This window comes from Nomascus leucogenys, chromosome X, assembly GCF_006542625.1.
Source record: "Nomascus leucogenys isolate Asia chromosome X, Asia_NLE_v1, whole genome shotgun sequence".
In the NCBI taxonomy this organism is placed as follows: Eukaryota; Metazoa; Chordata; class Mammalia; order Primates; family Hylobatidae; genus Nomascus; species Nomascus leucogenys.
Genome location: NC_044406.1, coordinates 88,737,380 through 88,752,897, shown reverse-complemented (window position 1 = coordinate 88,752,897; position 15,518 = coordinate 88,737,380). Strand labels below are relative to the sequence as shown.

General features: G+C 44.1%; 2 protein-coding genes across 2 annotated transcripts in view; one reads left to right on the top strand and one right to left on the bottom strand.

Annotated features, from left to right (window-relative positions):
• Positions 1-1,725: 1,725 nt before the first annotated feature.
• LOC100595785 (60S ribosomal protein L36a) lies at positions 1,726-6,567 on the bottom strand. Its single transcript, XM_003276459.3, has 5 exons — positions 6,411-6,567; positions 5,894-5,999; positions 5,636-5,703; positions 2,063-2,185; positions 1,726-1,797 (listed from the first exon to the last, which is right to left on the bottom strand). The coding sequence occupies exons 1-5, from the start codon at positions 6,519-6,521 to the stop codon at positions 1,777-1,779; spliced, it is 429 nt and encodes a 142-aa protein (XP_003276507.1). The 5' UTR covers positions 6,522-6,567; the 3' UTR covers positions 1,726-1,776.
• Positions 6,568-11,275: 4,708 nt separating this feature from the next.
• Positions 11,276-15,518, top strand: part of BTK (Bruton tyrosine kinase) — a 37,359-nt gene continuing 33,116 nt past the window's right edge. Inside the window, exon 1 of the mRNA XM_012498938.2 lies at positions 11,276-11,438. The gene's annotated coding sequence lies outside the window, so the exon portion shown is untranslated. The remainder of the gene's footprint in view (positions 11,439-15,518) is intronic.

The window sequence follows — 15,518 nt, the reverse complement described above, 5'->3', positions numbered from 1 at the left end:
CATTGAGCCGAGATCATGCCACCTCACTCCAGCCTGAGCAACAGAGCAAGACTCCATCTCAAAAAAAAAAAAGTCAGGCACAGTGGCTCATGCCTGGAATCCCAGCACTTTCGGAAGCTGAGGCAGGCAGATCACTTGAGGTCAGGATTTCGAGACCAGCCTGGCTAACATAGTGAAGCCCCATCTCTACTAAAAATACAAAAATTAGCCAGGTATGGTGGTGAGCTTCTGTAGTCCCAGCTACTCAGGAGGCTGAGGCAGGAGAATCACTTGAACCCGGGAAGTGCGGGGGTGCAGTAAGCCAAGATCACGCCACTGCATTCCAGCCTGGGCAACAGAGCAAGACTCCATCTCAAAAAAAAAAAAAAGTTCTATTTCCTTGAATAAAATTTTCCAAAGTTTAAACTTTAGGAATAAAACTATTAAACCCATATTTACTCATCCAGATACCCACCCCCCTTGTTGAGATTCTCTCCCAATTATCAAAATGTGTAGCATATTTAACTACCAAGAGCTAAACATCATTAAGACTGAAACGTAATAAGAAGGATGTATAGGCCGGGCACAGTGTCTCACGCCTGTAATCCCAACACTTTGGGAGGCCAAGTCGGGCGGATCACGAGGTCAGGAGATCGAGACCATCCTGGCCAACATGGTGAAACCCCCTACTAAAAATACAAAAATTAGCCAGGCGTGGTGGCAGGCACCTGTAACCCCAGCTACTCCAGAGGCTGAGGCAGGACAATCACTTGAACCTGGGAGGCTGAGGTTGCACCAATTGCACTCCAGCCTAGGTAACAAGAGCAACACTCCATCTCAAAAACAGAAAAAAAAAATGTATAATTTGGAACTATTAGGAGGCATTTTAAAGAATGGGTATTTTGTCTCAAGATTCTTCCACCGGGGAGTTTGGCCAGACCTGGTGGCTCACACCTGTAATCTCAACATCTTGGGATGCTGAGATGGGAGTTTCACTGAAGGCCAGGAGTTCCAGACCAGCTGAGTAACAAAGAGAAACCCCCAACACAAAAACTAAAATTAGCCAGGTGTGCTAACAGGCACCTATAGTCCCAGCTACTCAGGAGGCTGAGGCAGGTGAACCACTTGAGCCTGCAAGCTCAAAGCTGTAGCAAGCTATGATCCATACCACTGGCACTTACGAGAGGGAGACCCTGTCTCAAAAAAAAAAAAAAAAAAAAAAAAAAACTCCACTGGGGGGTTTCATACACCAGAAAACCTATTCTTTGTAGTTATTTTGGTATGATAAATATATCTACTTTAAAATGTGAGGGGGCATGTCAAAATGTTTTTAAGAGTGTAAGACCAAGTCCATAGACAATGTTATATATGTTACAGTGTACTGTGTCTGGAGAACAATGCCAAAATTCTTTATTAAATTAACTGTTATAACAAAGATCTGACACTTAACTCTTAGCAAAAACATCTCATATTCACTATGAATGTGTTACTGACTTCTCCCTATTAGCCTGAAATGTGTCTACTCACATGATAACCAATAACCATTGCGTAACGGCAAACTGCATCTCATAAGGCCCCTAGTGACTGAAGTGCCAAATTAGAAAATTGTAACGTATGATGTGAACTCAACCAGTCAGCTTCAATCCAAAACAAGTAGCACCAGTAAGAGGCATAAATTTCCCCACAGGTGGAATTGTATTGATGGCTCTAGCTTATTCCCTCCCAAAAGATAAACGGCAAACAAATGAAGTGAACATAAACTCAAGATTTTATTGTCTTCATAATAAAAGATGACACTTAGAACTGGATCACTTGGCCCTGTAACAGAACAGAAAAAAGTTGTTTTGTATTTTGCCATGAACTACTGCCCCATTAAGAACATTATCTGTTCCTAAAATGCTCACCATGCTGTTAAGCTGCCTCATTCTTCCTTTCCTCCTTGTAGCAAGACTTCACATACCTTTAGCTATAGATCTAGTATTTTTAGATGATTACCCCTGAGCTCTATGCCACAATGAATAAATGTTCACCTTTTCAAATAAAGCTATGAAAAAGATTGCACCTTCCACCCGTAATTATATACCTTTCTCTTCTTATCTCCTCCCAGTTCAAAATGCTTGCATCTTTTAATAGCCAGCATTCTCTTAGATCTGCAGTTGGGCTCAACGCACTCAAGCCTTAGGACAATCTTCTTTGTAGTTTTAGCCTGAAAAAAATTAAAGCCTTAATAAATAACTACAGAAGATCACTTTCTTCAAAAATGACTACTTTAAGTACTATTTAAAGCAAAGCATTGCAAATGAATAGTGGGGCAACTATTCATTTGCAATGCTTTGCTTTAAATAGTACTCAGTATACTCTTAAGCCATAGGGAGAAAATAATCTAAAAATCAGTGAATTTAAGAGAAAATGTGTAGAACTTGCGGACTAAAAAAAATAAAGAGAAGGCTGGGCACAGTGGCTCATGCCTGTAATCCCAGCACTTTGGGAGGCCAAGGCAGGCAGATCATGAGGTCAGGAGTTCGAGACCAGCCTGACCAACATGGTGAGACCCATCTCTACTAAAAATACAAAAAAATCAGCCAGGTGTGGTGGCGCCTGTCTATAATCCCAGCTACTCAAGAGGCTGAGGCAGAAGAATCACTTGAACCCGGGAGGTGGGCGGAGGTTGCAGTGAGCAGAGATCACGCCACTGCACTCCAGCCGGGGTGACGGAGCGAGACTCCATCTCAAAAAAAAAAAAAAAAAAAAAATACATTTATATATACGTATATATAAATGTAATAGCAAAGATGGCATGTCATCCAGTTGTCATCAAGTTTGAATCCAAACCCCATTCAGATCAAACATCCTAGAGCTTCCTATCAAATGGGCAACTCGTCTTGCCACCCTGAACTTGTGGCCATTCAGCAGCTCTGCATAGTTCTTTAATCCCAACAGTTTGTGAGGCTGAGGCAGGATCACTTGAGCCCAGGAGTTTGAGATCAGCCTGGGCAACATAGTGAGAACCCCATCTCTATAAAAGATCAATAAATTCTAAGACTACCTACAATTATGTCTAGAATTTATGTGCATTCAACTGAATTACTTAACTCAAACTACACTCCCCACTAATCCTCAACTTTTTTGATTGTTCTTTTTTTTTTTGAGACGGAGTTTTGCTCTTATTGCCCAGGCTATAGTGCAATGACGTGATCTCAGCTCCTTCTCCTGGGTTCAAGCAATCAAGCAATTCTCCTGCTTCAGCCTCCTGAGTAGCTGGGATAACAGGCGCCCACCACCACGCCCAGCTAGTTTTTTCTTATTTTTACTAGAGACGGGGGTTTCATCACATTGGACAGGCTGGTCTTGATCTCCTGACCTCAGGTGATACACCCACCTTGGCCTCCCAAAGTGCTGGGATTACAGGCGCGAGCCACCACGCACTGCTTTGATTGCTCCTTTTTACCTAAACGGAACTATTGTTTACAAGTTTCATATTTACCAAAAAATTGCAAACATGCTACTGAGTTCTCATAAACCTTACAACCAGTTTCTCATCTTACATTAGTATGACTCATTAACAAACCAACACTGATGCCTTATTGACTCAAGCCCATACTTTTTTATTTCTTTGTTTTCCTAATATCCTTTTTCTGTTCTAGGACCCCACCCAGGACACCATCTAACATTTAGTCATCATGTCTTTAGACTCCTTTGGCTGTGGCAATTTCTCAGACTTTTTTAATGACGTTGACAATTTCAGCACTACTGGTCAAGTATTTTGTAAAATGCCTCTCTTGGGATTTGTTATTTTTCTCATGATTAGATAGGGTTATGGATTTTTAGGTTTAAGTGTCATTTTCATCACACGTTATCAAGGGTATATATCAACATGACTCATGACTGTTGATGTTAACCTTGATTACCTGGCTGAGGTAGTGCCTGTTAGGTTTCTCCACTGTAAAGTTTTATTGCATTTTTTCTTTGAGGTACAAACAATCCAATTACACTCTATTTTAAAATATGCAACTAAGTTATTGACTCTAGTCACCCTGTCATGCTATCAAATAGTTGGTCTAATTCATTCTTTTTTTTTTTGTACCCATTAACCATCCCCACCTCCCCCCACTACCCTTCTCAGCTTCTGGTAACCATCCTTCTACTCTCTATATAACAAGTCCACTTGTTTTGATTTTTAGATCCCACAAACAAGAACATGTGATGTTTGTCTTTGTGTACCTATTTCACTTAACATGATGATCTCCAGTTCCACCCATGTTGTAAATGACTGGATATCATTCTTTTTATGGCTGAATAGCACCATTGCGTATAGGCGCATTTTCTTTTTTCCTTTTTTTTTTTTTTTTTTTGAGACGGAGTCTTGCTCTGTCGCCCAGGCTGGAGTGCAGTGGCATGATCTCGGCTCACTGCAGCCTCTGCCTCCCAGGTTCCAGCGATTCTCCTGCCTCAGCCTCCCGGGTAGCTGAGATTACAGGCCCACACCACACGCCTGGCTAATCTTTGTATTTTTACTAGAGGCGGGGGTTTCACTATCTTGGCCAGGCTGGTCTCGAACTCCTGACCTCAGGTGATCCACCTGCCTTGGCCTCCCAAAGTGCTAGGCACGAGCCACCGTGCCTGGCTGCGTATAGGTAGATTTTCTTTATCCATTCATCCCCTGATGGACACTAAGGTTGCTTCTAAATCTTAGCTATTATAAACAGTGCTGCAACAAACATAGGAGTGCAGATACCTCTTTGATACACCGATTTTCTTCTGGGTATATACCCAGCAATGGGATTGTTGGATCATATGGTAGCTCAATTTTTAAATACTCAATTTCTTAATAAGCTTGCCCCTTTAGCCAGAGTTCTGCTGCTGCTGCTAGTTTGCAGTTCTTAATAGGCCAAAACCTAGTTAGAACCTCTGTCTTCTAAACAAGTTATCCGAATGTGAAAAGGTACAAAAAAAGCATTCTTTTTACCACCCTGAGATCAAACCACTTACTGCATCCAAATGAGCACTAAAGTCATTCCTTAATATGTTCTGGAGCTAAACTGCACGAGAAGCAAAGTGCCAAAAGAAATGCTGTGTTGGAGGGAATGCTCCGTTCCAATCATCGTGCTAATTACTTTAAGAGTTAGCCAAATCACCTAAGGTTTGAGAGTAAACAGAAACTCGCTCAGCCTGAGAATACAGAATTCAGGAGGCTAGCAGACAGGCCTAAATGGCTATTCTGTAAGAGTTTTACGACTTCACGAGAACAGGTAGCTGACTGCAGGTTTCTGTGATGAGAAACAACAGAACAATTCTCAGTGCAACCAACAGTCGAGGATTCAGACATGATGACAGATAAGGAACAAGGCAAATGAAAGGATTTACCAGTGTACTCACACTTCAGTTCTTAGGAAAGCAGGGCACATTCCTGGATTTTTTGCCTCTTCAGAAGGGAAAGGATAAAAAATCGTAAACACTGAAATAGTGCGGTATTATGAACTAGTCAGACCTGAGTTGCATTCCCAGCTCCATCACCTACTAGATGTATCAGTGCAGTCAACTGTGAAAACCTCGCTAAACTAACGCTATACCTATATCATGAAGTGTGTGGACTAGAGACAAGTGCACATCCTTACCGCAATTAAGTGGGAAACGTCAAATAGTAATTACCACTCACCTTTTTCCGGAAAATTGGCTTAGTTTGCCCACCATAGCCACTCTGCTTCCTGTCATAACGCCGCTTTCCTGGGAAAACGAATTGGTATTTGTTATAAAATACTGAAGATCAGCAATTAAGTCTTACAGGTTTTATCTTAATTTCGCAGCAGAAATATTAACGCTCAAGCCAGGTGTGGAGGGAAAGAGACCTGGACTTGTACGTTACTGTACAACACAAATGTCACATTAACACCAAATTATGCGGAATCCATCTTACCCTGGGCATACAGAGAATCCTTGCCCTTCTTGTACTGTGTCACTTTATGGGGTTGGTGCTTGCCACACTTCTTACAGAAAGTCCGGCGGGTTTTAGGGACGTTAACCTAGCAAAGAAACAGTTCAGAACCTGCAATGTTATTTGACCACAATGGCACAACGCCCTACCTTACCCATCTAAAGCTGAGGCACTCCACGAGGACTCCTCATTACATGCTACCTCTGACTACAGGGTGGGCCAGCCCCATGTGCTTCAAGCAGAGCTTCCTCCCTCCGTCGAGCCCCAAAGAGGGAAGAGACCTTATTAACTCTACCCCCGGCTAACTCTACCTCTTTGAACCCATCACTTCAATTCCTGGCCCCGTAGCCCGGTCCCTTTAGGGTTGATCCCGGCAAGATTGGGTTGCTCTGGTATATCGAGCCCACACAGGAGCCTGGACCCATCCCGGCACAGCACGGGCGACGAAGGAGGGAAAGATTAAGCTGGATGTTACTCGGCCCCCACCAGCAAGTCCTACCATGCTTGCGTGAGCGTTATCGGCACGGAAAGAAAGAAACTGCGCCGCAAACGGAAGTATATAGGAGGTTCCGGATCGCACTTCCTCATGGGAGTCGGTAGGAGCAATCATAGAGTGTAAGGCTCAGCGCAGCGCCCTCGGGCGGCTGAGAGGACTCAGTTCGGAGCCGCGGTCGGGAGCTTACGGAAGGACTCCGCCGAAAGGGTGGTCCACTCACTCCGACTTCCTCTCGCCCCGCAGCTATGCAACGTTTCGTCACTTTATCTCTTTTGGTGGACGCTGCTATGTAGTGGCGTTCAGTGAAGGGAGCAGTGTTTTTCCCAGATCCTCTGGCCTCCCCGTCCCCGAGGGAAGCCAGGACTAGGGTCGAATGAAGGGGTCCTCCACCTCCGCGTTCCATTCCTGTTCCACCTCAAGGTCACTGGGAACACCTTTCGCAGCAGACTGCTGATTCAATGAAGACCTGGAGGGAGCCAATTGCTCCAGTTCATCTATCACATGGCCAGTTAGTCCATTCAACAAATGGTTATCGGATGCCCATTATGTGTCAGGCACTGTTCCGGAGGAGGGGTACAGTAATCTAATAGGCTTATAAATGTACAATTATGAACTAAGTACTTTGAAGAAAAGGAACAATGATTGGCATTAAAGCAGCACCCTTCTGCTGAGGGAGTAAGTCAGCTGCTCTGGGTTCTGAAAAGTGACAATGAAATTGTTCGGCTCCCGTAATAGCAATCATCAAGCCTAGAAATAGAAAGTACCTAGCGGCTCTTCCCTTCCTTGCAAACCTGGCAGAAGGCATATACTAGGTTTCAAGACAGTCCAGCATAGAAAGACTTCAGGGTGCTAAACATTTTAAATAGATTGTGTCATACAATTCTCACAGTAATTCTAGGAGACAAGTGGTACTATTAGTCCCATTTTACAGATTAAGAAATTGAGGCCGTAGGATGTTAAACCATTTTCCCAATGTCAACGGTATTTAGTGAATCCAGGATACAAACCCAGGTAGACTGACTCTAGAGCCTGTGTTCCTTTAACATTATAAAATATTGCTGTTGTAGCCTGGTAATTATAATAGCTAAAAAAATTATGGCGCACTTACTATATGCCAGGCATTCTCCTAACCACCTTACATACTACCCCTTTTAATCCTGACAGCAACCCCAGGAGGTATGTACCAGTATTAGTATTTAACAGGTGAGGAAACTGAGGCACAAGAGATGTTAAGTTTACTTACCTGAAGTCACACAGGTTATTTTTTTGTGGAGCTGGAATTTGATCCTAGGTAGTCTAACACTATAGCCTTGCACTTAACCACTACATCATACAAAGGAAGCAGGGGCATCTGCAGTGTAGAGGATGGTGAGGAGACAGAATTGGGCTGAGACACAGGAGGAGGTGGCAGTGGAATAGGGGCTGAAGAACCATGAGAGTCTGGGGTATCTTGCTTGCACAGCCCTCCAGGAACACGCGTGGGACCTGAGCTGACACTCTGATCACCCCCTTTTTTGTTGGGTGGTCTCTGGTAATAAATATATTACCACTACCTGCTACATTTCCTGAAAATTTCTTTGCCAAACTTCCAGCATTTTCTTTTTCTTTCCAGACTCTTAAGCAATCTCACTGGCCTTTAGGGGTTTATGTTAGTAACATGGAAATAGGAAGACCGTGAACGTGGCCCCTCTTCATTTAATCAACCTTAATTCTTTCTATCATACCTCGTGTTGCGTGGCTTTGTGGGGGTTTTGCTTGTTTTTGTTTACTTAAAAATATTTAATTGACAAAAATTAATTATATTCAAGGTGTACAACATGATGATTTGATATGTGTATACACTGTGTAATGATTACCACAGTCAAATTGATTAACACATCTATCATCCATCACCATCCATAGTTACCATGGGGGTGGTGAGGACACTTAAAATCTGCTCTCTTATCAAATTTCAATAATACAGTATTATTAACTATGGTCACTATATTGCACATTAGATCCCCAGAGCTTATACATCCTATAAGTGAAAGTTTGTACACCAATGCTGACACTGAGGTGGGAGGATCGCTTGAGCTGTTCTCTGTTTTGGACATGCTCCTGCTCATTAATTTCCCCTAAGACGAGGCACTCAGAACTGAATGCAGGACTCTAGGTATGGTCTGGCTTTGCAGGGTAAGTGGCATGTTACCTTCCTCTGTCTAGATATTTCACTTCTGTAAGGAAGCCTCAATGTCACCTTGGCTTTTCTGGAAGCCATGTTAACTGATGACATGCCTTTTGATTACTATCAGCAAAAACCCCTGAACCATTTTCACAAATGCTACTGCTACTCCACTTTCTCATGGAGTCATTTGAAGTTCAAATTTGGGGCCCAATTATGAGACATCACCTTTAGCCCCGGTAAAATACACTTTGTAGAATTTGGCTTCTCACACCAGGTAATCAAGATCTTTTTGGGAACTAATTGCCCTCTTCTATCATCCAGTCTAGCACACAGAGCCTTGCACCATTCCTAGACTAACCGGGCTACTTTTTGTATTTTCCTCAAAGATCATCAATAAAAATGCTGAACAGGATAGCGCCAAGAATAGAACCTTATGTTGCATTGGGAATCTGTTCAGGTGACACTCAGCTGTTCATTTGCACTATCTGAGTACAGTCTTTCTGTCAGTATGGATGAGTGTGCTAGGGGAGTGGTCGTGGGCAGAGGGTGAAGAAGAGCCTACGTCTACTTGCTCTTTTCCCTTGTGCTCCTCTCTCTTTCTCTTGTTTAGCTCTCCCATTAGATGCCTATCACCTCCCAGTCCCCACCCCAAGATGGACCTTGAGAAAGGACAGGGCATGTGACAACAAGTGGCATAAGACTGAAGAAAAGAGGCTGGGCATGGTGGCTCACGCCTGTAATCCCAGCACTTTGGGAGGCCGAGGCGGGTGGATCACGAGGTCAGGAGATCGAGACCATCCTGGCTAACATGGTGAAACCCCGTCTCTACTAAAAATACAAAAATTAGCCGGGCATGGTGGCAGGCGCCTGTAGTCCCAGCTACTCAGGAGACTGAGGCAGGATAATGGCGTGAACCCGGGAGGTGGAGGGTTGCAGTGAGCCGAGATCATGCCACTGCACAGGGCGAGACTCCGTCTCAAAAAAAAAAAAAAAAAAAAAACTGAAGAAAAGAGGAGGGAAGATGAATGCCTGTGGCCAACCCACAGGCAGGTGAGTGGAACAGCTATTGGGGGTGACTAGCAAAAGGATAGAAGTTGTCAATAAAGTAAGGCAATCATACAACACATGCTATCCATCTATCTTGTGCAAATGTGAGTATCAACCACTCTATCATCAGTCTACAAATGCTTTAAATGTTTTTATTTAAAGTCCTGTTGATGGCTGGGAGAGGTGGCTCACCCCTGTAATCCCTGCATTTTGGGAGGCCAAGGCAGGAGGATTGCTTGAGCCCAGAAGTTTGAGACCAGCCTGGGCAACATAGTGAAACCCCATCTCTACAAAAAATACAAAAATTAGCCCAGCACAGTGATGTGTGCCTATAGTCCCAGGTACTAGGGAGACTGAGGTGAGAGGATCGCTTGAGCCCAGGAGGTGGAGGCTGCAGTGAGCCATGATCATGCCACTGCACTCCAGCCTGGGCTTCAGAGGAAGACCCTGTCTCAAAAAAAAAAGAAAAAAAAAAGGCCCCACTGCACTCCAGCCTGGGCTTCAGAGGAAGACCCTGTCTCAAAAAAAAAAAAGAAAAAAAAAAGGTCCCAGGGCCTGTTGGGGCTTGGGGGTGAGGGGAGGGATCTTAGAGGATGGGTAAATAGGTGCAGCAAATCACCATGGCACACATATGTAACAACCTTGCACCTTCTGCACATATATCCCATTTTTTTGTTTGCTCATTTGTTTTTTAGACAAAATAAAGGAAAAAAATAAGGTCCTGTTGATTTAAAAGTTCGGATGAAATTGTAGTGGGACCTGTGATCTGTTTCTACATTAGGATACAGTGCCTTGGGGCAAGGAAATATGGCAGTGCCCGAGGTGTCAAGGTGGGCAGGCAGATCAGTCAGCAGGGGGGCTCCACCATCATGGTCTGCATTCAATACTGGCTGCATTTCCTAGGAGAATCCCTGGAGGGAACATTGCAGTTGGAGCATAATGTAGGGGGCCCCTGAGAAAACCTCCAGGCTTCAAGTGACATACCTAGTCTGCTTTACCGGTTTACACGACTCAAGAGAAAAGTGGACATTGAGAGCTAATCCCTGAGGTCAAATCTTAAATGGAGAAAATCAACATCCACAGAAAATGGGGAAGGGCACAAGTATTTCTGTGGGCTTATATTCCGACATTTTTATCTGTAGGGGAAAAATGCTTTCTTAGAAAATGACTCAGCAGGGGGAAGTCTTGTCTCTACCTCTGTCTGATTTTGTCCTTTGGGGTCCCTTCACTATCAAGTTCAATTGTGTGTCCCTGAGACTCCTCTGCCCCGGAGGACAGGAGACTCAAAAAAAGCTCTTCCTGGCCAGTCTCTTTGCTCTGTGCCTGCCAGCCCCCAGCATTTCTCCTCTTTCCTGTAAGCCCCTCTCCCTGTGCTGACTGTCTTCATAGTACTTTAGGTATGTTGTCCCTTTACCTCTGAGAGGATAGCTTGATGACCTGTCTGCTCAGGCCAGCCCCATCTAGAGTCTCAGTGGCCCCAGTCATGTTGAGAAAGGTTCTTTCAGAGATAGACTCAAGATAGTAGTGTCAGAGGTCCCAAGCAAATGAAGGGCGGGGACAGTTGAGGGGGTGGAATAGGGACGGCAGCAGGGAACCAGATAGCATGCTGCTGAGAAGAAAAAAAGACATTGGTTTAGGTCAGGAAACAAAAAAAGGGAACTGAGTGGCTGTGAAAGGGTGGGGTTTGCTCAGACTGTCCTTCCTCTCTGGACTGTAAGAATATGTCTCCAGGGCCAGTGTCTGCTGCGATCGAGTCCCACCTTCCAAGTCCTGGCATCTCAATGCATCTGGGAAGCTACCTGCATTAAGTCAGGACTGAGGTGGGTCTGGGGTATGGCAGGGGCTGGGCAGCAGCAGCAATGTACCTTTCTTGGGACCCCTAAAAACCAGAGAGACAGCATGGCTGGTGCCATTTATCAGCTAGTGGAGGAGGCTGACGGAGGGTGGGAGTGTCATCAGCACAAGACCCTGGCAGTCCCTTCTGGTGATTAGAGAGGTCGTAAGGGTCCTTTCCGACAAGGGCTGTGGGTGGGGGGAACAGGAAGAGAAAAATATGACATGAGGTGACCATCCAAACAGGTAGCAAATGTTAGAAAGGGGTACCTCTGGCAAACTTAGTGGAAAAGTAATATTGCAGGGAACAGTCAGATAAAAACAAGCCCTTTTGTCAAATAGTGCTTGAAGACTCAATAGGGATACATGGGTCAATGAAGCCCTTAGAAAAAGAAATACTAAGAGGCAGATTCTCTGAGAACATGGTAAAAGCTCACGCTCCACGTTATGAAGTTGACCTTTGTGAGCTAGGGAAAGGCCTGGCTAGGCCAGGGTGTAGGCTACCTGCCTTGAGCTGCACCAGGCCAAATGTCGCCAGGGTCAGAGCTGGCTTGTTAAAGGACTGTGTGGAAGCTGGGCCATCCTCGTGGTAACAATGGGTAAAAGACTGGGCCAGGAGAAAGCAGCCTCTGCCTCAGCCCAGACAGTGCGGCCAACCCCTGAGGTTGTGGCAAAGGTTTCTCCTCTTACCATTGCCCTCCATGTGCATGGCTTACTTTTCTCTTGTCTTCATTATTTCTCCTTTCCTTTCCTCCTCTCCAACCTCCTCCTCTTCCCACTCATCCTCCTTTCTCTACCTGTATCCCCTCTTCATTATACCCTCCTCTGTTCTGTTGATTACCAGACTCTGACATACAGTTAGCACTTAATAAATAATTGCCGAATTGTATTGACTTTTTCTTGCTCCTTTCTTCCCCCGCTCTTTTTCCTTTTCCTTTCCCTTTCCCTTTCTTCCTCCCTGCCTGCCTAGTACCTTCCCCATAAGGTGGTTGTGAGCAGTAAATGTGCAAATACATGTAAAGCTTTTAAAACAGGGCCTGGCAATAGTAAGTGCTGGATCTCAGTATTTGCTATAGCTTTTACTCTGCCTCAGACCTGCCAATGTCCCCCAGAGGGCCTACCTAGAGCAAATGATATGACATTTAGAATAAAAGTGATTGGTAACCCCAATCAAGACATCCTCGGATAAGTTGCCCAGACTCCAAATGAAATTCCAATTTCTTGGCCACCTAGCTCTCAAAGCTGAAAGTCTTTATCTCATGCCATGCATGTCTAGAGGCAGGGCAGCAGCAAAGCCCAACGGCTGTTGGGGGGTGGGGGGCGGTCTACACAGCTCAGAGGCTGTCATCTTTGCTGCTAGTTGTGTATTAGCTCTGTTCCTTCCCTCATTTTGCATGCCAAGCCCCAGAAGCAAGAGTGCTATAGCCTCTCTGGAGCCTCAGTTATTTGATAAAACAATGTCACTTTCCAGATAAGCCACAAAATGCAAATACTCATGGCAACCTAAAGCATTGTACCCAAACAGTGTCCCTTAGGGCTTGTCCTGTCTATTCTGACTCCTTTTATATTCAAACTATTTAAACTGCTTGCTTGTGTTGAAATCCAAATTTCCATTGCATATGGCTATTGATGTTTTGTTTGGAATTCTTTTTTTTTTTTTTGACACGGAATTTCACTCTTGCTGCCCAGGCTGGAGTGCAATGGCATGATCTCGGGATCTCAGCTCACTGCAACCTCCGCCTCCCGGGTTCAAGCAATTCTCCTGCCTCAGCCTCCCAAGTAGCTGGGATTACAGGCATGCGCCACCACGCCCAGCTAATTTTGTATTTCTAGTAGAGACGGGGTTTCTCCATGTTGGTCAGGCTGGTCTCGAACTCCCAACCTCAGGTGATCTGCCTGCCTGGGCCTCCCAAAGTGCTAGGATTACAGGCGTGAGCCACCGCACCCAGCCTGGAATTCTTTGTAAACTCCTTATGGTGTGAACTAATGTAACTTTCCATCCAGTTATGGGGGATTGGTGCAATTTTAAATTATCACTATGATTTGCTATTTCCATTCAAGCAAATTTCCTATAGAGTTTCCTTTCGGTGGACTAGACCCATATCAGGAAGTGACTTAGGTATAAAAGGAAGATACAGCTTTCGAAAACCAAAGTTTGGGTGTTCTCCAAAGAGTTATCAGATACCCCCTTCTACCCCCGCAATGATCTGATTGCTGAGATCTGATTGCTAACTACTGAAAATAAGGAAGAACTAGAATTTTCGGTGACACAGTGCTCAACAAGAAGCTAGAAAAGAGGCCTTGACATATTTGACTCCAGAGCTACTTGGTTATGCATGAAGCCATCTGGGGAGGGGAAGGAGGAGGGAGAACTCTGAGGACCCTGAAACAATTGGGCCACGTGTGACTTTCAGTTTCTATGGAGATTCATGTGCAGTGGCTAAGGGCGATCTGAGAGCATTGGAAACCCAGAAGCTTTAATACCAGGCTCTTCTCTCCGCTCTTAGAAAGTTCTCACAAGATGTCTTTAGGATTATATTGGTTATTTGAATCTCAAGGAGAAGCTCATCTCACTGCCCTACCTCCCTGAACATAAAACAAACTGTAGTCTGTTAGCTCACCCTAGAAGAAGGAAATTCTAGAGTCAAGAGAAGTTAAGTTTTAGACAAGTTGGAGGTTGGAATATACTGGAGTTTAAGATCATTGACTCAATGAAAAAAAAAAACAAACAGATTTGTCTGTGGTAAAACCAGAGTTTTAAAAATGATTCGAAATGGACCAGAAAACAGATAAGGATAATGAGAAAGGGGGCTCTCTAAAACTATTTGGAGCTGAAATTGGGACAATGTTTCTGGAAACTATTTTGGCAGTATGTATCCAAATGCAAAATGCACACACTTTTTTGACTTTGGAAATGATGCTTGTATAGAGATCCTAATAACATGGGAAAATAATTAGGAATTATGTTAAATAAGAACATTAGATCTTTTTTTGGAAAAAGGTACCTTGAATGCATGGATGGATGGATACATACATACATACATACATACATAGATGTTACGAAAAATAGGTAAATTAACTGAATGTGCAATATGATCTCAAATATTATAAGAAACACGCACAGAAAAAAAAAGGAATATGCTGAAATATTGATGCCTCTGGATGAGTTTATGAATGATTTTTTCTTTTTTATATCCCTGTACTTGACATATTTTCTACAATAAGCATGTTTTATTTTACTATATTTTGTTTTATTTTGAGATGGGGGTCTCCCTATGTTTCTCAGGCTGACCTTGAACTCTTGGGCTCAAGCAATCCTCCAATATCACCTCCTGAGTAGCTGGGACTACAGGTGCACACCACTGCACCTAGCTGCATGTGTTATTTTGATATTGATGGAAAAAATAAATAAAATGTTTAAGCCAAGGAAAACAAAAACTAGGTTGAAAAAGAAGGCCAAAGGGGCACACAAGCCCAGAGTGAAAGACAGACACCCCAGCAGTCACCCTCAGAGCAGAGGGAGAATATTGAAAGTATTACCACCGATCTGATCTGGCACTGACTATAAACTTGCAGATTGGCTCTCTGGCTCTTCTTCCATCATCAGTTGGCCAGAATATATTGTCGCTAGTGCAAGACAAAAAGAGACGATGAATCACAGAGACCTAGAAGTTTCCAAAACCACAGAAGAAAAATGTAAAATGCTAAAAACATAAGGCCAGGCGCGGTGGCTCAGGCCTGTAATCCCAGCATTTTGGGAGGCCGAGGCAGGCGTCATGGTGTGCGGCTGTAGTCCCAGCTACTCAGGAGGCTGAGGCATGAGAATTGCTTGAAACTGGGAGGTAGAGACTGCAGTGAGCCAAAATTGCGCTACTGTACTGAAGCCTGGATGACAGAGCAAGACTCTGTCTCAAAAACAAATAAATAAATAAATAAAACATGAACTGCTGTGGAAGAACCAGAGAGCCCTAAGGCCTCCTGTAAATGACTACAGCAGGAGAGTTTCCCTGGTCAGCATGCAGCCAGAAAATTGAGTTTGGCTTGATGCCTTCATCACAAATTTGGTC